The sequence below is a fragment of the Medicago sativa genome, chromosome 7, assembly GCF_051527215.1.
Source record: "Medicago sativa cultivar Bolivia chromosome 7, Bolivia_mono, whole genome shotgun sequence".
Lineage (NCBI taxonomy): Eukaryota > Viridiplantae > Streptophyta > Magnoliopsida > Fabales > Fabaceae > Medicago > Medicago sativa.
This window is the reverse complement of record NC_140755.1, coordinates 88,466,750-88,491,874: the sequence shown is the minus strand read 5'-3', so window position 1 is coordinate 88,491,874 and position 25,125 is coordinate 88,466,750. Positions and strand designations below refer to the sequence as shown.

Sequence of the window (25,125 nt, the reverse complement as noted above, 5' to 3'; positions counted from 1 at the left end):
AAGTTGCAATTAGTTTTTTTCATTGAGGAAAAAAAGGCTTCAAATTGTTTTTTTTTAACTATAAATAAAGGAGAATTTTTTAATCACGTAAACACATATTTTGAGCAGAAACTAAAACTCAAACCTTCTTTTGATCTAAGTTTTTTCTTTCTTTTGGTTTGACAAACACCTATACTATTGTTTCTTTTACTTATGCTTATGCTTAGATTTTTATTTTTATATTATGAGAGGGAACTAACACCTACGTGTGAGTTTACCGATTGTTTTTTTTTTCCTTTCAGGTCCTTGAACTATTGTTGCTGGCATCCATTACAAACACCTACGAGTTTCAGGTCCTTAACTAACACCTATACTATTGTTTCTGTTTCAAGTCCTTGAACTAACACCTATACTATTTTTTTTTTCTTTTCGTTTCAACAGTAGCGTTTTTATATTATTAATCACCTATACTGTTATCACCTATACTATTTTTTTCAAGTCCTTTTCGTTTTAATATTATTAATCAGTAGCGTTTTGATTTTAATAATAATATTTCAGGACTTGAAATATTTTTATTTAATTTTATATTTAATTCCTAATATTTTATGTAGTCAAACTGTCTCAACAAACTATATATGATACTTTCAATGCTATCCTCCTTCAAAAAATAAAAATACTTTCAATACTATCTATTAAATATTACTTTTTTTTTAGGAAAAGAAGTTTCAATTAGTTACTATCTAATCTTTTAGCACCATATTATTCAATTAGTTTTTTTCATTGAGGAAAAAAAGGCTTCAATTTTTTTTTTAACTATAAATAAAGGAGAATTTTTTAATCACGTAATCACATATTTTGAGCAAAAACTGAAACTCAAACCTTCTTTTGATCTAAGCTTTTTCTTTCTTCAAGTTTGACAAACACCTATACTATTGTTTTTTTACTTATGCTTAGATTTTTATTTTTATATATAATATAAGAGGGAACTAACACCTACGAGTGAGTTTACTGATTGTTTTTTTTTCTTCAGGTCCTTGAACTATTGTTGTTGGCATCCATTACAAACACCTACGAGTTTCAGGTGCTTGAACTAACACCTATACTATTTTTTTTCTCTTTTCGATTCAACAGTAGCGTTTTAATATTATTAATCACCTATACTATTATCACATATACTATTTTTTCAGGTCCTTTTTGTTTCAATATTATTAATCAGTAGCGTTTTGATTTTATTAATAATATTTCAGGTCCTAAAATATTATTATTTCACGAGTAGCGTTTTAATATTATTAATCAACTATACTATTATTTCAGGTCTTTATTTCTAAATAATTATTATACACATATATCAACCACTTTTTAATCCTGCTTTTTAATATAACATATTTTCATCTTTTTGTTATTTTTATTTTTTGATTTTTGTAGACGAATTTTTAAACAGCATTTTAAAAATTTTAATCATGTTTACGCACACTTGCAATACCTTCATTCAAATTTGATTCCTATTTAACCAATAAGTTTCATCAATTTGGTTTCTAATTTTCTTTTTCAGAAATTATGGCTGCCAAATTTGACCTCATTGATAGCATAACAATCAATAATAAGTACAGAGTATGGAGATTCAAGATTAGGATCATTAGAATGTGGAGAATGCCAAACTTTAAATATATAGACCAGGTTGATTTAATCGATATGGTTTTCATGGATGAAAAAGTATGCATCGGTTCTTTTTCCTTATTAACTTTTATTTGTTTTGTTTTATTATTGTTTTATTATTCACAATTTTTGTTGACTGAAAGTAGGAGTCCCAATAATGTTGATGAGAAATATTGACCAAGCCAATGGATTGTGTAATGGAACAAGATTGAAGGTACGAAAATTGGGAAACAACGTCTTTGAGTGCACAATTCTGACTGGGACAAATATCGGAGACATTGTTCTCATTCCTAGAATGAGCATGATTACAGACAACCTTAATCTACCATTCAAGTTTAAAAGAAGAAAATTTCCAGTATCCATTTGTTTTTGTATGACCATTAACAAATCTCAAGGACAAACACTTTCAGTTGTTGGGTTGTATCTTTCAAGACCAGTCTTTAGTCATGGTCAACTGTATATTGCTCTTTCAAGGGTTAAAAGTAAGCAAGAGCTAAGATACTTATTGAAAATAGTGTTGATCTTCTTCCGAATACAACAATTAATGTTGTATACAAAGAAGTATTTGAAAACTTAATATAGAAAGATATGTAGCATTTGTCTTTTATACATTAGTTGGGATTTAATTTTATCGACAAAGTACTATTCCTTTCAATTATTACATTATTATATTTTATTTTTGCATACTACACTTATTAATTACTACTTTTGTATTCCAAGATTAGATAGCTTATTTTATGTTCGTTAATAATTTTTATTTTTAAATTTAAATCATTTCAATTTTTTTCATGTATGTGTCCATGAACATAACCTTATTTAATATTTTCTATGACTATCCCGGGCAACGCCGGGTCACTACACTAATATTTTCTATGACTATCCCGGGCAACGCCGGGTCACTACACTAGTTCATATTAAATTCATGTTTTGTTAAAAAATTCTGAATTTTTTTAGGAGTGATTCTTATAATATTTTGAATTTTTCTGGAAAATTTTATTAAATAATATGAATTCTACATATGAGTTTACTTTAAAAGAGGAACCAAAAGTGAAGATTGAAAATTTTATAGGGACTAAAAGTTGAAGGAAAAGTTTAGAGGGACTAAAACGAAAAGTTGACATATTTATAGGGATTAAAAACATATTTAACCCTTTTTTTAATTCCCACCATTGAATTCGAGGCTTATTTTTATGATGTTTCAAGTTGAATAATAAGGCGGCAAGTCCTTGGGTGTTTATGGTAATGAACATATGGATTACATCTAGGGTCTACATCTTTATTTTACTTTCAATAACATTAAAGTATTATTTTAAAGAATAAAACAAGAAATGGAAAAAAAAAATCCTAAAATAATCATATTTACAAAACAGAAAAATTGTTGTTTCAATATCTAGTGACTTTTTGACAAACTTTATCTAGTGACTTTGTGAGTTCATTTTTCAACATGATACATTAGCAAAAATAAATCTATGATTAAGCGATGAAAATATTTATGAAATTTTAAAAACGATGACAATATATTTTTTTTATCTCAAATTGTCTTTCAGGAGATCTTTTAGATGATGAGAATTGTGTGCTCTGAACTTTGATCCATAGTAAAATCTAGAGATGATTGATTTTGGCGTTGTTGTGTTCATGCTATTCAAAGGATTGTCTTGTTCAGACAATTTAGCTAATTTTTTTCGGTGCTCATGATGAGTTACACTTAGGCAAAAATGATGTTTTTAGCTTCTTGTAGCTATGTGTTGACCTGAGGATACACTTGTTTTGCTTGATCAACTTGTCTTGAGTTTGAAAATAATTTGATTTGTGTTCATGCTCTGATGAGCAACATGCTTTACATACCCTATACACACTTAAACACAAGTTAGTTAGTAGACACTTTATTTCTTAACAAATAGAACATCAAGTGGTGATGATGTTCCTTTGCATTGCTTGTTATGTTATCATAAAAACCTAAAATACGAGATATTCAAACCAATTTGGTTCTTACACACGTTACTTTCATTAATCATCCATTACATGTAATTAACAACATGCTTAAACCACATATATCATTTCCCTTTAAATTATTGAGGAATTTTGATACAATTGTGTGTAAAAATATCATTCCTCATAAACTAAAATAACTATAGTCATACAAAAAATTAAGATATACCATTGTGATGATCAATGCATATGGGTGGGTTATTTGGAATAGAGTGTTGGGACTTTTAACATTAGGATGTATTGTTAACACATTAAATTAGAGTGAATCATCAACTTCGTCCCTGAATTTTCACGCGTCGGCCAACTTAGTCCCTCAATTATGCGAAATATCAATTTAATCCCTGAATTTGTTAATTGTCAATCAATTTAGTCCTTCTGTTCAAACAGAGGGTTAACGGGGCTGACGTGGCCGTTAACCTCTCACATGTCATACGCCACGTAGGCAGGGACTAATTTGGCCGAAAATAACAAACATTTTGAAGGACTAAATTGATTGATTTGCAGAAATTTTTTTGGTTTCTTCCCAAACAGCTCTTTTCTTCCCCAACGTATATGTCTTCCCCAATTGTATAAAATTGGAACCCTAATTAAACAATCTGCAATCTACATTCTAATATCACCTAAATTTCCTCCAATAATAAGTGGTCCAGTTCCAGTTCTTCCCCAATTTAAAAAATTTGAAACCCTAATTTTTTCGTATTGAATTTGAAAGCCAAAATCCACAAAATTTCTTGAAGGAAAACTATTTAAATTGAATCTTAAAAGATGGGGGGTGGGAATATGGGAAAAAAACTGTTATTAAAGTCGAGCTTCATCTTCAAGCTCCAAGTTTAATGGTGATGAAACGAGGTTGAAGATGATTCAGAAATGTAACCTTCAAATACATCCCTACGAAATATTAAAAACCATCAAATAAGTCCCTGAATTTTTTAATCATATATCAAATAGATCCTTGAAATTACAGAACACACAAATTGAAACTGAAATATTATATAGGCAAAAGTCATAGGTCATAAGTCATAAATCTCATAAATTACATAGGCAAAAGCAACCCAATTTTGGGGCATTAACAAGTCATAGGTCTTAAACGGCAAGTTAAGCAAAAAGAAACCCAACTATGGGGCATAATTCAAATAAGCCTAAATATTACAAATCCAAAACATCTATTAAACTCCAGGAAGCATCATTTCTTTGGAAATCCGGGAGTTGGTATAAACTCCATGAATTTAGTAGGTTGAGTCGAACCGGGTGGACCATAGGTTGGATATGGAACCCTAATCATGCCAGCATGAGGTTGATGAGCTGGTGCAGGACCCCTCATTGGTGTTTGCTTAGGCCTATCAGCTGAAGGAACCGGTCCTCTAAGGCCATACCTCCTTGGTGCAACACTCTGAAATTGCAAAATCAATCAAATTAGTCCCTAAATCATAACATAATCAATCATACCAGTCCTTCAGTTAATATACTAGTTGCCAAAACGATCCTTAAAAATTAAGAGTCATACCTGTCCAGCATTTGCAACAACATTTCCTGCAGTTTCTGCATTTCCAGGCACAACATTTAGTGGCACAAAGTATGAAGCATTTGCAACCCTAAAAACGAATAATCAAACTAACTGTCTCAAAAACGCAAAACAAACACAAACAAAGAACAATGCAAGCATCAACGATCACATAAACAAAATAAACAAGATGATCCAAACTTAAAACGAAAAAACCAAAAAACGGACAAAAACAGGGTCAAAACGAACACAGAATCTTGATAAACAACAGGAAAGGTGTTACCTTTAATCATAGTCGAACAGAGGAACTTCAAAAACGTCAGAATCGCCGGAGATGATGATGATTTTGGAGGGGTGAGAATGGGGAAAGTTTTAGCGGGAAGGAGAAGGGTCAAGGATGTTTTTGATGGTTCTGACTGAAATGTGAAGAAGGAGGAATATGTAATGCAGGGGCAAAATGGGAAAAGCAGGAAAAAAATAAACTGAAAAGTGAAAAATGAACTTTTTCCAAATCAATCAAATTAGTCCCTGAACACGTGGCTTCCTTCTTGCCACGCGTACAAGACAACACATCATGCAGGGCGACATGTCAGCATGGCTAACGGAGCACTTGGATGGAGGGACCTTTTTGATGGACGTCTGACAAATTCAGGGACTAATTTGATATTTCGCATAATTGAGGGATGAAGTTGGCCGACGCATGAAAATTCAGGGACTAATTTGATGGTTCACTCGATTAAATTAAAACCAGCTTCAAGTATATGAATCTTCTTGTTTAGCTTCTATATTGTTGAACAAATAACTATATCTCATTCGATATACAATTTTTTACTAACTGACACTCGACACATCTGGCGATAAATCTCTGGCTTGTGAGAGGAGGAGTAGTTAGCTTTGTTTTCTTTTTGGATTTTCAAAACTCTCCCAACAAAAGAAAAGAAAATGAAAATATACATGAAAAAAACATTTTCTTTTACTTTTTAATCATATCCAACAGGCTGGTTCACCACCAACTCACTCAAGTCCAAAGTCCAAACAACACAGTTAATGATCTTCAACTTCAAAACTCTCAAATTTCCCACTTCTCAACCTGCTTATCTCTTCTTTTGACTTAATCGATTAATGGCTTTCGATTTATTCTTCTGGCTTCTCATTTGTTTCCCTCTCAGCATTGCTTTTCTGGCTTCAGCTTTCTACCAGGTTTTTATTTTCACCCTTTTTTCACTACCCAACTTTTTCATTTCTTAAATTTCATTGTAATTTAATGGAAAGATAAGATTTTTATCATACCCATGTTTAGTTTCAATCTAAAATTCATTTTTTTTCTTCTGGGGTTTGAAGGTTTTGATGTTATCTGACTTGGAAGCTGATTATATAAACCCATATGATGCTTCATCAAAGATCAATTACTTTGTGGTTCCTGAGTTTATTGGTCAAGGATTATTGTGTGCTCTTTTTCTCTTCACGGGTCACTGGGTCATGTTTCTTTTGATGCTTCCTCTTGCTTCCTATCATGTGATGCTGTAAGTACAATTTTGAACTCGAACTCAACAATATGCTGCTTAACTTATATTATCGAGGATCCGATTTGATTGACTTAATTGAGCGTATCTACTGACATAAGCGCTTGTGATACTGTTTGGGAGAGATTATAGAAATTAGAAACAACTTATGACATGTCCATGATCATAACTTAAGCTATTTCCATTAGCTTCCATGATAGCTTTGAAAACAACTTATAGCTTATATAAAGCAATTTGATTTTTTGTTAATATAGAAATAGTTTTTATCCAAACATGAACTGAGTGCATTATATAATTATTATTATTTCTGCATTCCAACCTTGTATATGTTTGCTAAAGTGAAGGAGATTTATGAATTTTTGGTCAAGTTTGGATTAGCTTCTAATATTGTTAGTTGAAATAAGTTGAAAAAGTAGTTATAACTTGAGCACATAGCTGTTTATGGAGAAGTGATGTGAGTGTGACTGAAAATTTTGAGATGTAGTAGCTAATTTTAACTTATAGTCTTATACAATAAATTATCGTTTAAAAACTCTGTAAACTCTGTTTTTGTGACATTTATGTAATATCCTTTTTATAAGTATTTATAAAGAAGTTTATCCAAACAAGCTTTAAGTCTGCTGTGAGAAAAGGGGAGGGTGGCTAATATGTAGATAAAGCACCTCAAAGAGATTCAATTTAATTGTGTGTTTGGGAAGTTGAAGAATCACGGTTTTGCTGCATTTCCACAATCTCTCCAAGTGCCAGCTTCTATAAATTCTCGGTCAAATTTCCTGGGGATGCGAGTAAAGTCAATGCAACCGTGTATCCAAACACAAGAGTAGTCTCCCAACTCCTGGTGCTACTTGAGCTAAGGCTCACATGTTGCTAGTGCAAAATTTTGCTTTTAAAATTGTAAACACGAACCTAACAAGTTTTTGAGATTTTTTTTATCCTGCATAAATTACAAGCCTGAATCTACTTTGTTTTGAATTTTTTTGTTTTATCTTCCCTTTATTTCCATCAGAATCAGGATATTTTAATTGAAATTTCATTTTTCGCATACACACTTTCTTTTCTGTAAACTGTTGAATTATTTATGTAGACAAGTTTGATGAAATTCCATAAACTCTTTGTTTGGCAATACAAAGGTTTTTATGCCAATTATTTGGTTTACTTATATCCTCCTGCATATTTGTTGTGCCAACAAAATGACTTATGGTGCATGTGATATATCATAGCAAGTTTCATGATTGACTATTACTGATTAGTGTTGTGTATGAGTGTATCTATACATACTATGAATACATTTTAGGGCAATATAAATATCAAAAGTAAGTTATAATGACCAGAAAAAGAGTTAGTTAAATGGACTACAGAGCACATATTTGGTTCAGTACTTCCTTATATGGTTTAGGTAATGCAATTATATGTTCTCTAGTCAGTTCATTATTGTTCCATTTCAATGATTCAGGTATGTTAAGCGGCAGCATCTCCTTGATGTTACTGAAGTGTTTAGGGTACTCAATGCTGAGAAGAAATTTCGGATAGCCAAACTTGCTTTTTACCTAACATTGGTTATGATAACTATCTTCAGGTTTGTCATACCCTTAATAGATTACACTTATCTACTGTAATTTAGGTTTGCATTATCACTGCTTAACTTTATGTCTATATCTTCTTCTAATGTAGGCAAAACATTAGGATTAATGCTGCAGGAAGCATATTATTTTAAAATTCTAAGTTTGAGTAATTAGATATTTGGGTCAATATTCTAGGTTACTAAATAAAAAATTAGTAACAATGAGTTTTTGAGAATTATTTTTGGGCGAAAGATTACTGATATACATGGTATTTAGAAACGAGTTTATAATCGTAAAAACGCACGATTTTGCTTTCCCTCAGCGATTAAGATTTAAGAGTCCACACGGAATCATGTTATGGTGAAATCGAGTGGAATGTATGATCTGCGATTTTTGTGTAGTTTCTGCAATTCTTGATGGGGTGGTACAAGGGCAGACGGCTGCACGGCATGCCCTAGGGTTAGACAAGAAGACCCGTTTTGGTTAAAAGATGTGCCTATTAATTACTACATCCGTCTCTAAATATAGGACCCTCTTGACATTTTTCCTTGTCCCGTTTTATAAAATCCCTTTTAAAATTTCAACTGCGTCAATTTATGAAGAATGTTGTTTAAGTCATGGCTAATGCAACATTGTCCAAGAAGAAGTAATTTAGAACATCACCCTAGGAGATAAGACTTTGTGACATTTCATCCGATCATGAGCTTAGACTCGGTGATATTTCATCCGATGATTAGTGGATTTTGGAAGGAAGTTGAGAAAATTGAGATTTATCGAGCGATTATGATTTTCAATTTGAGGACTAGGTGTTCATTTCTTGGTTTTTTACTGTTTTTTTTTTTTTTTTTTTACCTGTTTAGCTATTTTGTTTGTGACTTATGAAGTTGAGTTATGGGTTTGTATGAGTTAATTTATTGACTTATGCTTATAAATTTAAGTTTAATTAAGTATTTGAAGTATGATTCAAAGTCGTTCTTTCTCTTACTCGTGCTATTTTATATGCATATGTTTATGTACGAGTTTCATGGACTTTGTATAATCTTACGAGTCATATATTACAATTACACGTTTCACGATTTTACTTCCCCTTTCCGATTCTGCGTAAAGTCTCGATGTTAACTACCTGTCTAATATAATTCATTTTAATTGGTTATAACCGTATATATTATTTATTATTTTATAACTTAATCATGACAATCTGTTACTTCACGAAACTGCATTTTTTTAATATTATAAGATTGCGATAATCTATAACTGAATCCTTAATCCCAAACTGCATTATAGGAATGCTTTTTGACAGAACTGCGTTATAGGATTAGTTGCTAGATTTCTAGTCGGTACAGTTGAAGTAATATATTTTTAATCAATGTGGGAATTCTATTCATGATTAAATAAAAAGTTAACTGGTAGTGGATTTTAAGTGCATCTCATGAATGACAGTAACTGCTTGAAGTACTGAAATTCAAAATTGCTGTTAGTGTTTCCCCCGATTTATTTCATAAAGATTCAGCACATCCTTTACCATATTTTATGTGTACATCTGGATATCTACTTCACAGTGATTGGGAAAGTGACTGGCCCATACCTTATTGATTGTACAAATATAGTTGGGTTTTAGTTTAGTACTTCTTTTAGAATATACGGAAAATATCTCAGTATATTTAAGTTGTAAGTTAGAGTAACTTACAATATTGTGCACTATAACTTAGGATTGGTTTCCTTTTATCTTTATATTCTACGATTTATTTCTGTATTTTAATTAGGATTAAAAGACTAGTATTAGTATAAATAAATGTTAGTGCTTAGTCTTTTGTATCTGTTACGATCCCACATGGACAAGAAATATGACCACTCTTGAGCTAACTTTTTGGGTTTAGTTAAGCTTAGAACCCAAATCTAAGACTATCAAACCATAATCACAATTCAAAGTCTTTATTCTTTCTCTTTCGTTATCTTAAAACTTTGTAACATAAACAACTTGATTTGGGGGGAGTAAAATTTGTTCTTGTGAATTGCTTTTGTTCATGCACCGAGTTTAATATGTGATGTCTAGTAATTTGTCATAGGTAGCATTGTTAAAAAAGAACCGAAATTCAAACCGCACCGAATAGAATCGAACTGGTTTTGTGAATTAGGATCATTTTATTTTATTTAACTGTCAGAATATTTGGTTTGGTTTGTTTTTTGATTTTTTTTAAAGAGTCCTAAGATTGGTTAATGGTAGCAATTAGGTAAAGTTCGGTTCACAGAGGACCAATTTGGTTGGTATGACGGTTCGGTTCAAAAAGATAGAAACGATGCACCAAACTTGTATACCAGTTTGGTTTGTTTCGAGACAAACCATTAACAGTTATGTTCAGGTTTACCAAACTGTTGTAATGGTTTGGTTTTCCTTTTTGAATCAAACCATAAACAATCTTAGTCACGTAGCCGTACTGTCACAATTAGGGCGTATGAAGTTTCCCATTATTAAGAGTTCAAAAATGGATTTATTATGGTCTATTATGTTTCTTATGCCAAACTCTTCCCTACACCAACAATTGTCGACATTTGTTGTCATGACGCTGTGTTACAGACTTGCCATTAATGCTTGATGGGGATGAACCTAAGCTATAATTCTGGGGGAATTGCATGTACATGTTTTAAGTGTATCAAATTGCTGAAGCTATGATGGGAAATAGACTGTTTTGCTAGCCGGTGTATCCTACTTTTGTAGACTGAGTGTTGGGATTTCTTAACACCAAGGAAATAAAAGACAAAAATTAGGAGTTTTTGTTATTTTCAAGTTTGTGCTTTCATATATCGCATCGTTTGACTTGAATTCTAGAGTATTTGCCACCATACTAATTTGTGCCTTGAATAAATATTAGAAGGTTAAGTGAAGGGAATTAGGTTGGTGAGGGTTAACTCTAATACATCTTTCTTACAAAGTGATAGAACTTCGGAAATTCAAAAACAGTGAAATGGAAATTTATTGAAATGTATGTGTAAGCAAGCTCTTACAATGGAAAATAACAGAAAATGAAAGGGGTAACCAGAGTTCTATGAACTCCTACCAGAGCTAAGCTCCTAGAACAGAGAGAACTTCTCTCCTAAACAAACTCATAACAACTTTCTTCATGACTTACTCACTACCCTTCCCTCCCTTTTATAACATAATATTCCCTAAAATCAAGGAAAGTGCTAACTAACTCTCATTTCCTATGCTTCTACAATTTTCTAGAAAGAGTGCTCATGTAGTCTTTGGGCCAGCTAGCATACTGGTGTTGGTGTTCTATCACAAAGCTTTCCAGACTATGAAATATTGGAACATGGAAAGCGCCTGTTCACTTGTTGCTTTCACAAATTTGATCAGTATTCTCCCCTTTTATCTTATGGTGCTTTATAACATACAAAAAATCACCCAGGAGAATTAAATGGACTTTTTGCTTTGGATATATGTAAAATATTCTACTATCATAAATTTAAGTAACATTTAATGGCTTGCTATTTATCATTCCCTCGAAGAACCTGAAGGTCAACTTCTCAACCAACTTTCCATTTGCAGGCTTGTATTAATTGTCGTCTACTATTTTGATATGGATGATGATTGACCTCGGAGATCCTTTGAATATGTGCAGTATGACAACCTGTGTAAGTTTCTCAATAATTTTTCTCCATGTATTCTATTTTGTAGTAATCTGTATTTGATCTGTCAGTAACTTGAATGAGTATTGAATATGTTCGACATGTATTAAGTGTTTTTCCATGAAGTAGCTTGCCAATTGAATTCGTTATGCTAATAAGCAACAACAATGGAATAAGCAAAGGATATTTAATTTCGATATTATTTGGATGTTAAAATCAAGCTTGCAGAGGTTGTATGAACTAAAGTCTAAAGTGGATTATTTCTTAAAAATGTTAAAACTTGTTGGAAAAAAGAAACATGTTGTGTATGTTTTAGCATGAACTCTAGTATAAAATGGGTAGCTTCTAACTATTTAATACCATCTTATTATTACAATGCCTTCATTGCCAGTCAAAGTGCTTGTTTTCTTTTTTCAGTGTAAAGAGCTAATCTTCTATTTCTAGCACGATCATATAAGCTTACCAGTTCCACGTTAAATGATGCTAGTTCTGCATGTTGTTTTGGTTACATGGAGAGTTCTAGAACTTGTGTGAGGATTTTTAAGTGTTGCGTAATAGGGATTCATCTTCATGATCATGCAGTTCCTGAAGAAACTTGTCGCCACTTGAGCTATTACAATGTATATTTGGATTTTATATACTTTTGGTCCATGATGTTAATTTGAGCTCAAGGGATTTTGAACAAGTTGTATCGAAGAACAGAAACACACGTCCTGTAATAGAAATAGAAACAGTGTGATTTTTCAGGCAACATGTGGCTTATGCTGCCTGTTCTTGGAACTGAGATAAGTTTGCTGCAACGGATTCCAAACACAGGTGGCAGTTGCTACTTACACCCCCTTTTAATACCTCTATTTTCGACCGAAAATACCTCTATATTTTCCTATACATGCTTTTTGCCGAGCAATTTTTCAGACCACTATTTAGTTACATCGATATATAAAAGACTAGACAGTGAGACATGCTGAAAAGAGTGTGTTGGAGTGTATTGTTGGTATTTCCCTTGTCTTAAATATTTTTGTCGCAAATTATTTATCTCTTCATAATATACTGAGATTGTATTAACTATTTTTTCAATAATATTCTCATTTATAATCTATTTACCTTACTACAACTTTCTTTTTGTCGAAACTATTATTTTGAACCTAATCGGTTAAACTGGTTTAAAAGTGAACAGTAGTTAACTACCGTTTTGCAGCAAACGGTTACCGTTCAACTGGTGTTTGTGAGCAATTGCTAGGTGCTTAAAGACTAAAGAGCAATCCCCGAATACAAGTGACAAGCTCCAATTCTACCATCGTGACATTCTTAGGATTCTTTTCAATTTCGATTACGGCTGTGTTTGGTAACACAAAAAAGCTAGCTTATAGCTTCTTGGATTAGCTTATAAGCTTGTTGGATGAAAACGTGATGTGTTTGGTAACAAGCTTTTCTCACGAGCTTATAGCTTTTTTTGAGAAGCTATTTAGGCTTTGTTTGGTAAAAATCAGCTATAAGCTAGCTGATAGCTGATAAGCTAGCTGATAGCTAAAAAGCTAGCTGATAGCTGATGACTGATAGCTGATAGCTTATAGCTGAAAAGCTCGCTTATTAAAAATAATGTGTTTGGTAAAATTAGTTGTTGAAGTGACTGATTAATATAAAATGACATAAAAGGACATGTTTGTTTATTTATTTTTTTAATAAATTTTAGACATAATTTTTTTTCTTTTTCAATTCTTTTTTAAATATTTAAATTCATTTCAAATTAATTTCATCTCTAAAATGATAAATGTGTTTTATGAATTCAATTAATATTTTGTGTTTAACTAAAATGACTTAACTATTTATTGTAGATTTTGTTTAAAATTATACATTATGTTATATGAATTAAAAGCAACGTAGAAAAAAAAAAAGTGAACAAAGATAATATATAAAAAAAAAAAAAAACTACAACATGAGTGGTGCATATGGATAGTGCAAGGGGCTGGTTGCCCAAAATATAAGATTCTAAGAACGATATTTTGAACCATCTGAAAAAATAAATAAAAAATTCAAATAGAAAGCAACATGAGACCGTATAAAAAATAAAATAAAAAATAACCTAAGAACCATATTTCCAACCAAATAATAAATAAAAATTCAAATAGAAAGCAATTTATAAGGCAACCGTAAAAAAACATTAACACAACGTGGGAAGTTTTTTCTTTATCGTGGGTAGTTTTTTTAAATAAAAAATAATATTAAAGGGTATAAATGGAAGAAAATGTGAAAAGCTATCAGCTATAAGCTAAAAAGCTACTTGAAATAGCTTCTCAAAAAAAGCTATAAGCTCGTGAGAAAAACTTGTTACCAAACACATCACGTTTTCATCCAACAAGCTTACAAGCTAGTCCAACAAGCTATAAGCTAGCTTTTTTGTGTTACCAAACACAGCCTTAAAGTAGCTTTTGAGCTTATAGCTGGTAGCTTTTTATATTTTCTTCCAATTTTAACCCTATTAATTTAAATTAATTATTTTTAATAAAACAACTACCCCATGTTCATGTTTATAACTACCACGTTTTTTCCATTAAAGGGAAGAAAAAAAAAACTGCCACGCTTTTTCTAAGGAACGTTATATATATATATGTATTTTTTTTTTTTTTAAAGAAATGCTTTATATATATTGTTATAACAAGCCTACTGTACACCAAACAATAAATAACTGGCCTATTGTATGTTGTAAAATTTTATATATTCTAGCTCACATTTTGTTTCCTCCTTCCTCTTATTTTTGAGATTCATAAAAGCAGAGATCAAAATTGTCGGTAAAATTTCTTTGAGGATTAAAAGTTGAAGAAATTTTTATGGAGACTAAGACCAAAAGTTTGAATATTTATAGGGAACAAAAGCATATTTAATCATATATTAAAATATTAAAAAAATAAATACATTAGAAAAAATGTGTGTAATATATATATATATATATATATATATAACTTAAAAAAAACATGTCCTTTAATGCCATTTTATACTTATCAACTACTTCAACAACTAATTTTACCAAACACATTATTTTTAAAAAGTGAGCTTTTCAGCTATCAGTCATCAGTTATCAGCTAACTTTTCAGCTATCAGCTAGCTTATCAGCTACCAGCTACCTTATAGCTTATTTTTACTAAACAGAGCCTATATATTTTTCCTTTCAGTTACAAGATTAACTTTCGGTGGTTAGGCATGTATGGTATGGATCCTAAGCTACTTGACTATTGATCCAAATGCAACGGTAGGCATCTAGGGACTACATTTTTTGTTGTTGGTACAAGTGACTACATCTAGGCATCTAGTGGATTCTTTCACTGAAAAATGCTTCAAAATTAGGGGAATATCAGAGTTAGAGAAGATGATTGAAACTACAAAAGCAATGAGAGGCTCTGCCCTTATATGGCGGCTATGGTTATATCAACGCCATCCAAAGTCAAGTTTGTCATTTATTATAGGAAATGGAGAGGATCTCAACTCGCTCACCACAATCTTCATTTGACAATTTTTAACATACAAGTTAAAATAACTACTAATCACATATTAAGAGGTGTGGATAATTTTAATTGACACTAATAATGAGACGTCGAGAGTAACTAAATTTAGAAGAGCAATTGATTAAACTATATTATAGAATCTATTAAGGACACAACATTGACTTTCAAAGCAAAACAAAATAAACTACTGATATAAGTAGCAATTGATTTTTATTAGGTGCATCAATTAAATACCTTTTGCCAGGAATACTACATTAAGAAGATTGGTTTGTGCGACACAGCTTATGTGGAGAGATGTGGGGATTGTACCTAGGTTTTGATATGATTTTCAGAGGTTGTATTTCACATATCATTGTGGAGTGATTCCACAATCCTGATTGATCATAACTACGGTCTTGGTGGGGTTGGTTCTCATCTTCGTTAGATGCATTCACAATCTTTTGGTTTTGGATTGAGAAGTCCAAATTTGACATACTTGACGGGAGAGAAATATAAGTGCTGACTAACTAGTTAACTGTTGTCACTTTGAATTCTTTTAGTTGTTCTATTGTGGAGTGTTCTTCAAGTGAGCCCCATCATTTGCTTTTTGATGATATTTTTCGAAATTTTATGTCAAGTTCAACTAATTCTTAGTTTTGTTTTTCTTTTGAGCATTGACCCTCTATTGTACCTAAAAAAGGAAGAAAGCAATTCTATGAAAACAAAAATACTCTTGGAAGCTTTTCCACCAGAATATTTTTCCCGGTCAATTTTATTTATTTATTAACATGGTAAGATTCTACAACTACAAAGATCAAAATCATTTTAATGGAAGATATATTTGGCCCCCAAAGTAAAAAAGATGAAGGGGTGAGTAAGTTAAGGGGTTTTTCGCTTTAACTTCAACGATTTTGTGACTATGTCTCTGTCTCTTTTTTTATTAATCATTCTCTCAAATCAAAATAATTTATTTTAGTCATTCATCTATCACTTAAATACACTAAAATCATCAAAACTTAAACACATCCAAATATTTTCCATAAGTTGAGTGATCCAAGAAAATGACTTGAGCCAAATAGGCATCTTGCCAGCCATACCCAACATCCTGCTGGCAGCTTAGAAACAGTATCCCTTTCTTTCTGCAACTTTTTCATTTATCCTGTCAACTTTTCACTCACTACTGAAAGACACTAAATTGATGATTGGGTCCATTTGAAAGGAACCATGAATAACCATTTCACTATTCCCACCCCCCTTTTACCCCTATGTTCCAGTTGAACCTTATGATTGGAAGTTTTTAACCACTGGATGTGTTGACCCTACAATACACAATTGGTCCATGATATGACGTGAAGCAAAATGTTGGGTCATTTTCATGTCTTCCTGTTTTCTTTTTCTTGTGGGTCCAATATCCTTAAGGTCTATTTTGGGCTACTGCAATCTGCTAGTAGTCATATTCAGGCTGGACTAGCCATTTATTCTTAAGGTTTTAGGGTTTTAATGTAAATTCACTCAAGAGTGTTTCCATTTAGATATTTTTATATAAAACAGTGTCTAGAGTTAGGATTCTCGAATTCATTGTTACTAAATTTCAAGTGTTATAAGAAGAATGAAAAAAATATTGTTGCTCTACAGTTTAGGAAGAATATAAATATGATGAATTTTGTGTTTTTTTGTCTGTGTCTCTGTTTAGGTTAAGTGAATTTGAAATCATTGTGGCACCACAATTTTTTAAAAAGTTACACTTAAGAGATTTAATAAAATTATGGTGTCGATAATTTTGTCAAATTTATTATGATTTCAAACGTCCACTTTCTTCAACTAATTATTCTTATATGTCTTAATCAACTATCTATATTTGTTTTTAAATATGAAGAAGAGATGTCAAAGTGATGTTCAACTCATATAAATTCACTAATAATTGGTTGATTAAAAAAGCGAGTCGATTTAATTTGGCTCGCTAATTTTATGAGCCAAATAAGTTTTTTTGAAAATTATTGGCTTAAATGCACTTAGGTTAAAATGTTTTCTTACAAGATTAATTAAAATGTTATTATGTTAATTTTAATTTATTATTTTCTAATTTTTAAAAGATTTATGTTTATTAAAAAAATGTTTAATGATAAGGAATATATTTTGTCCACATGTATTGTGATACATCATTAATGAGTTTGACACATCAACAAAAATAACACTCAAAGACAGGGGACTAGAATCCAAAAAAATATGTAATAGGGGACCAAAAACTTAGACTTTTAAAATAGAGGGACTAAAACTTTAAGTTTTTTAAAACAGAGGATCAAAAGTGCATCTAAGCCAAATATCTTTAATTGTATTGGTTATTGAAATAGAAATTCTCTATAATAGTAAATTGAGCCATCAAAGTTTTTATTGTCAATATACATTTCTCCCTCCATGATCCCACCATATCAATCAAAACATAATAGAAAAACTTCATGGTGGCTATTTTTTTTCTCTTTGGTTCACTATATAAAACTTGTTCTATCTTAAAAATTTAAAAAGGATTTTGAAATAACATGTTAGTTGGGAAAAAAGGATCTTAAAAATTTAACCAAAAGGACTAAAACAAGTTTATAAATAAACTATTGATAAATGAAATTTTGAAATTGCGATTTTGTTTGTATTTGCTTTACATGTGGAACTAAGGTAAAAATGCGTGTCTATTCAAAAGCTACGGTTTGGAGCTTCCGAAAAGTTAGTGTAAAACTACTTTAGGATGTGAAACATGAGATTGGACGCAGATTCAAACATAGACTTTAAAGAGGAAAGGAAGGGACCAAAACAAAAATACTCTTTAGAAAGCACCAATTTTTCTAAATTTTGTTTGTGCTCAATTTGGTTTAGTATGAAATGGAAATGCCTTTTAACTGAAATTCTCTTGTATGAAGTATCTAGGTATCAGAACATTTTTCACAACATGGGAGAACAAAGGAATAAAAAACAAAATCAACTTGCATTATTGTATCTAGAGATATTCTAAATTCCGTGATAGCCAGAAAATTAAGATGGGAAATTGTCAGCATATGCCATATGAAACACAAAAACAAAGTTTAGAAATTGGATTCACAGTGGATGCATTTGAAGTGTTTGTATGTAAACAAGATAATATAACCAAACTTATGATGAGATATATTGGTGTTATGAATAGACTAGTGGCTTTACTAGGTAAAAGTGGACACTGAAAATACCCTTAATATAAATCAATGCGTCGCTTTAGACAGTTGGAAAATCCATAAATAGATGTACCCTCTTCTTGTCATTTCACTATTGATTCGAACCACAACAAGAAGTACAATGTAAAATGTCAATGTGTCAAGCCCCTCTCTCTCTCTGATTTATTGGTCCCCCTCTCTCTCCGTGATGCAAATTCAAAATAACCATTTGCGATTCATTCATCTAATCATCCATAGATAAGTATTAAAATGATTAAATATTAAAAGAAATGCTAATGAATATCCTAAGGGTACTCATAATAGTCTTTAAATGGTAAGTTTTTATGAAAATTTATGCATTTAATGCATCGGAAACTGAAGTATCAAGTGTTTTTATTGAATAATTTCTTGATTAAAAATCCTTAAAAAATGTCCTTAAAGCACTCGGTGGCAAGACACATGTTAAAATGACCATTTGCAACTCACTAGTTGGAAAGAGATTAACTGTGGACAAAATTCAGGGGTCCACAACAAGGATTAGGCGTTTTTTTAACTAATATTAAAATGGTTAAATATTTCTTGTGCCATGTTAACCGGTGTTATTGGACACTACTTCAGGAAAAAAATTGCATTAAAAAAAACATGTTTTACACTTTGGAAAGTTTGATTACACAAATTTCAAATTATTTTTACTATATATGTTTTCTTAACTAATGATCCATATACATTTGTTAGCATTTTTGTTTTGTTTTTGTAAGGTTGGTAATTACATTTTTTATATAATTTTATTTTTTAATAATAGTATATAAACCATTATTTACATTTGAATAGAAGGGAAGTTGGCAACAAACTGCGCTACTAGACTTTTTTGGATGACAAAACCAATCCTCACAAACACAACATTCATAGGCCTAGAAGACATGACATTGATATGCACGATCTTTTGAACTTTGTAGAAGGTCAACAACTTCTGGTGCTAGCTAAGAAACCAAAAATGTCAAAAACAAATGGTATAAAAGCATGTTGTTTTTAATCCTTATAAAACACCAAAAAAAAAAAGTGAGATGTCTTTTGTTTTTGTGAAGATTATAAAGATATTAATTTTTTTTATTGGATAAAAAAAATTGTTGGAACCAAAATTAAAATATCAGTATTTAAAACCCACTTGGGTTAGCCTAGTGGTATTGGCTTGAGACCTGGGAGCGTGCTCTTCCTTGAAGTCTCAGGTTCAATTTTCTCTAGTGTCGATTTAGGTGGGCTAATTTAACTTCTTAAAAAAAAAATATCAATATTTAAAGTGGTGGATGAGTAACATTTATTTATCAAAGAAAGAAAGAAAAATTAGTAACATTTTTTCCTTTTAAAAAAAGAGTAATATATTTAAGCCAATTAAATTTTGAGTAATGATATTTTGACATCCATTTGATGACAACTTTGTTGACAACCTTGTTTTTCTCACTTCTTATTGGTCAAAAACAATGGAGAGAGAAAAAGGAAGAGAGGGGATAACAACATCATGTGAGTATGAGAAAGAAAATTGTTCAAAAGTTGTCAAAATATCATTTCTCTTAAATTTTATGAGCTTCATGCATGGGCTTCTCCGGGCCCTAGGGTTTGCCCTACCATAGGACATGCCCATTGGAGTTGTCAGTAGGTGTCGGACTACTACCAAACCAATTACCAGCTCATGTGTTTTGATAATCTACCAAACCTCGTTTACATTTCATGTACCCATCGAAGAACAATTAAAGCTCTTTCTTAGTATAGTGCAATATTTCTTTTTTGTAAACCACATCATGATTTTCTTTTTTTATAGAAAATAAACATGAATCTTTGGCTTGCTTAAATTATTGCTTTTGAAAATAATGGTTTAAAATGCAGATATTTTATATAGTGTTATATCAAGTGCTGATAAATAATGGAAGAGTATATATAATTTCATACCAGTTTTCTGAGAACTGTCAACATTACATATATGTATGTTTGCCAGATTGTCATAAGAGTTGAAGTAGTGTTTAATAGCTAAGGACATTGTATCAAGGTACATACATATATCACATATGCATGATGATATAAGACAACTACTCCTTCTATTTTATATCTTTAATTGTTTTGGATTATATTTTTATGTGAAAGCAATTGGTGCTCTAGAATTCCAAAGTTTGTTGGCAAATATGATTCGATTATGAAACGAAAGAGATGGAGATCACATGTTAAATGAAGGAGATAAAGAAGTTTGATATATTCTTGAGATGAAAATAGTAACCGATTAAGATGAAGAAAATTAAATTTTTCTTTGAAATGGATAAATTACCCTTAAATCATCAAGGGGTAACGTAGAAAAAAAAACAAGTTGGATTTATATTTACTTTTTTTAACTTTACCCAAAGATAAAATTAAGATGATTATTATACTCTTTGTATTGAAAAAAAAAAGGAGAATTAACTAACCATAAAACTAAGAGTATTAATTTTATGTTTGAACTTTTGTTACTAAATGCATAAATATCTTGAACAAGATGATGATGAAAATGAAGATGATGATTGCCCTTGCCCAAATAATTTAAAATTACATTAAGGTCGAGAGAAACTCACATTTAATGTTTGATACGCCTTAAATAAAATTACCTTTAAGATTTTTTTTATAAAAAAAACCAAAAAAATAGAAATAACTCCTAACACGCAGGTGGTGCAGTTGGTCCTAAACAACCCATTGCTACTTAATAGTAAATGGTAACCTACTTCTCTCATTCAACAATCAATACTATCTGTCTTAACCAAATTAGTCATGTTGTTCAAATTTTTAAGGCTTTGGACCACATATTATAAGTTTATAACCGATTGAGCCCTTTGTTATATATGAGTATGAATGTCATTGAGCTACGTATACCTTAAACGTTTAGAGCCACAAAAAATTCAACATTCATTGGTTCATTATTGTTAATGTTAATAGCTCAAACCAGCTGGTTACAAAGTTATATATATGAGGCAACCATCAAAGTTAAAATAAGTCAGCTCAGACCCTCAAACTTACCTCTTTGTACATTTGTTGGTGGTCCTCAACCTTTCTTTTTTGACATTAATAACGAAACCTATAGTATGAACTATATATCGTCCTTACGAAGTACAAATCATACAGCTTGCAAGATAAGAGACTGTTAAAATGTTTAACATGTACTCTTTTTGTTTGAATTTCCGTAGTTTTGCCTCACTGTTTATAGCAATACGTAGTTATAAATTATTAAGTAGTTATGTACGTGAGTAATAAATGTTATTTTTAAGTGCACCCTTACTTATTATTATTCAGCTTTTGGTTTCAATCTTACATTAGGAGACACTTTATGATTAAAATCATGGGGACAAAAACCAAACTGTCACAAAAAGTCGAGTGTATTTAAAGTTACGTACGTTTTCTATTTAAACATTTTAAATTTTAAATTTAAGGTTTGCTAAGAGTGTCAGGTTTAGTATGTTAAAAGAAATTTGGTCTTGCAAATGCAATTTATTCCTTTTGTCAATACAATAATTGCACAAATTTTTATACAAACTTACTACTTTTAGTACTCTAATCAGTGTCATAAGGATACTCGTTAGTATTTGTTGATAGAAAAGTCTTTAATCTCATCAATTCTATCACACAATCAAAGTTCATAATGTGCAGATCATTCTTAACAATATCAATGTAATTTTTGTGTTCAAGACAAAAGTGAAAGTAAAAAAACCAATTGTCTAAATTACACAGAAGAATTACAAATTCAAATTGGCCAAAATCTGTGTGAATTGGCCGATTATATTTGTGACTAAGGATTTAAATAAAATTAGTTTTTTTTTAATATCGTCAACATTAAAATGAATATGATTATAATATGCTAATTATAAATTTTTTGAACTTTAGTTTTTAGCGTTGTTGTTTTTTTGAAGTGAATCACTAAGAAAGGCATTGGTACTTCTAATATTAAAACATAATATATTGTGCCAAAATAGTGGAATATTTTAATTTCACGTTTATTTAAAATATTTCCCCTTATCTTATGTGTACCTAGTGTTATTTGAGCCAAAACAAAGTCCACGCGGATGTGCTACGTAGACTTCAGTTAGATAGATTAGGGTTGACCAGATAACATGGAGCAAAAGAATAGACGAAATTTTTTATGATGATGCAAACATGTAATATTTTTATAAGGGCTAAAAACCGAAGAAAAAAAACTTTACAAGAAAAAAATATATTTGAAGTGGTTATGCAAGCACGACTTAGTTGGTAGCTGCAGAGACAATATTATGAGCCCTAACCACTAGACTATTTGATAAAAAAAATATTAATAACAAATTTTTTTATGCCTTAGAGTTTCATTATCCTTAAATTTTGGAATCTTGGGAACAATTCTTAATTATCATTATCTCCATCTTTATCATTCTTAAGCTTGCATTGGTAATATTTGGCTTCAATAAGTTTCATTTGTAAGATATTGCTTAGTTATCATTCTTGTTTCTTTCATCCTTTTTTAGGAGTGTGATCATGTTTATGAGGAGATTATGCAGTGGGGGTACTTCCTGCCTGAGATTTCTCGTTGTTTATTAAGGTGTGTCTTCCTTATTATGTAGGAAGAAACGACCTTGAGAGTGGAGCATCGTCACCAAATTTATAGTTGATTTTGTGACTTTAGTGTTTAATATAAGGGTTACAAATATTTTTCGTATATCTAAATATACAAATTCTCATTTATAGTTTGACTGAATCTTTTTTTCCAAAGTTTGGTCCCTTTAATTTTTTTATTGTCAGTTTTATTCCATATTTAAAAATAAAAAAAATCACACGCTGAGTATATTTAGATGTAAATACTAAATAGTACTGATAAATAATTGAGAGAGCAAGATTACAGAATGATATAATGAATGGCTTTATAATAAGGACCAAACATAGCAAAATTGCTTTATAAGGACAATCACGCTTCTGAGCACTTATCAAATTATCTTTGCTTTACGAAGAAAAGAGTACTAGTGGTGTAGATACTAGATAGATTACGCATTTACTAATTATTTATTAACTTTGTACTAAAAAGAAACAGTTTTGAGAAAAGTAACAAAAATCACAGAATATGATATGATGACAATGAATGCTCCAACGGGATTGTTTTTTATTTACAAAATTGACACAAGGCAACACAATTTCATGTAAATCTCTCTTTAAAAGAAAAATATACTTTCATGTAAATCATCAAATTGATCTCGTGAAGTAAATGTAGGTCATTTTAGTCTATGAATTTTGAGTATGAATAGTACTCCATGTCATTTGATTTCCCTTAAAAAAATATGTCTTTTAATTTATACTTCATCCGTCTCATATTAGATGACCTAGTTGACTCCGACACACATACCAATGCATATGTTTATCTTTGATATCTTTAATTCTCTACTAAAAAAAATTATGAAAATTTAATATTTTAAAAATATTCATCGAGGCAAATCCAACAATATCTTACATGATATTATTTATTTTTGTGAATTAGTAGAAAAATATGGTCAAAGTATGTTAAGTCAATAGTAATGTATATTGTCAAATAAGTCATCTATTGAAGAACGGAGGGAGTATATATTAGTCATTTTGATTATTGGATCAGGTTTCTTTTTAGATGTGAACTCGTTATCTTTTACGATTACAAACTTATTTTATTTTATTCATGATAACGTGAGTAATACAAGTTGGGTTCAATCAAATATTTATTAACTAACATACAACTTCTACACCTAACAAGAGTACGAGGGACAAAATTTGTTGAGAAATGATATTTATACAACCATTTTGGTACAACTTTCTCTCATACTCACATTATGTTTTTATTCTCTCTCTTCCCTTTTCTCTCCCTATTATTTTTGACCAATGAGAAGAGAGAACAACAAAGTTGTTTCAAAGGTTGTACTAAAATGGTTGTCAAAATATCACTACTCAATTTGTTTGGTTCTCTATAAAACACTAATCTGGAAGTAATTTACATTCCCTAAAAATTGTTTATCCAAAAATATTTGCTAGTCATTTACATGATATTTTTATGTCATTTACACGCACTAAAGACTATTTACAAAAAAAAAAATATCGTTAAGTTCTTTTTACACGCCCTAAAGACTAGTACTACTTCTTTTCTTTTTTTTTTTTGAAAGAAAAGACTAGTACTACTTGTTAAGCAAAAGTGGTATTTAGACTAAATTTTATGTCATTTAAATTTACACGCCCTGCAGACTATTTACTAAAAAAGATTTGTTAGGTTCTTTTTACAATAGGTAAATTCTATTTGAACCAATATATTTATAAGTGAAAATTTGTATAGACTATTTTTGTTTTCGATAAAGAAAAAAAGGTTATATAGACTGTTTTGACTTTTTTTTAGGGAAGACTAATTTGACTTTTTTTAAAGTTGGAATAAAAATTTCTCAAACACAAATGAATTCTAATTTCATACCCCATAACAGAATAATTGACACGTTACAAATTAAAGAAATGCAATTATCTATTCTTAAAAAAAAAAAACGCAATTATCTAGTAAAATTTAGACGGTGTAAATTTATTTTAGGGTTAATAGTGCTTTACCCCTGTAATATAGGTCATTTTCGGTTTTTCCCTTGTAAAATATTTTTTTTGGAT

The 25,125-nt window shown here is 30.6% G+C and overlaps 1 protein-coding gene and 2 long non-coding RNA genes across 6 annotated transcripts; 2 read left to right on the top strand and 1 right to left on the bottom strand.

Annotated features, from left to right (window-relative positions):
- Positions 1-207: 207 nt before the first annotated feature.
- On the top strand, positions 208-2,261 carry LOC146909875 (uncharacterized). Of its 2 annotated transcripts, XR_015017564.1 has the most exons (4): positions 208-332; positions 1,010-1,060; positions 1,532-1,692; positions 1,782-2,261. It is a non-coding gene; the product is annotated as an uncharacterized LOC146909875 (long non-coding RNA). The 2 variants fall into 2 exon arrangements; XR_015017563.1 differs by having other exon boundaries at positions 1,532-2,261.
- A 2,337-nt stretch (positions 2,262-4,598) lies between these two features.
- On the bottom strand, positions 4,599-5,273 carry LOC146909874 (uncharacterized). Its single transcript, XR_015017565.1, has 2 exons — positions 5,129-5,273; positions 4,599-5,014 (listed from the first exon to the last, which is right to left on the bottom strand). It is a non-coding gene; the product is annotated as an uncharacterized LOC146909874 (long non-coding RNA).
- An 857-nt stretch (positions 5,274-6,130) lies between these two features.
- On the top strand, positions 6,131-13,305 carry LOC146909873 (protein cornichon homolog 1-like). 3 transcript variants are annotated; one of them, XM_085722823.1, is made up of 5 exons: positions 6,131-6,325; positions 6,467-6,648; positions 8,102-8,224; positions 11,758-11,843; positions 13,036-13,305. In XM_085722823.1, the coding sequence occupies exons 1-4, from the start codon at positions 6,248-6,250 to the stop codon at positions 11,801-11,803; spliced, it is 429 nt and encodes a 142-aa protein (XP_085578949.1). In that variant the 5' UTR covers positions 6,131-6,247; the 3' UTR covers positions 11,804-11,843; positions 13,036-13,305. The 3 variants fall into 3 exon arrangements, with proteins under 3 accessions (XP_085578949.1, XP_085578948.1, XP_085578947.1); XM_085722822.1 differs by lacking the exon at positions 13,036-13,305 and adding an exon at positions 12,420-12,936; XM_085722821.1 differs by lacking the exon at positions 13,036-13,305 and adding an exon at positions 12,255-12,936.
- Positions 13,306-25,125: the final 11,820 nt, after the last annotated feature.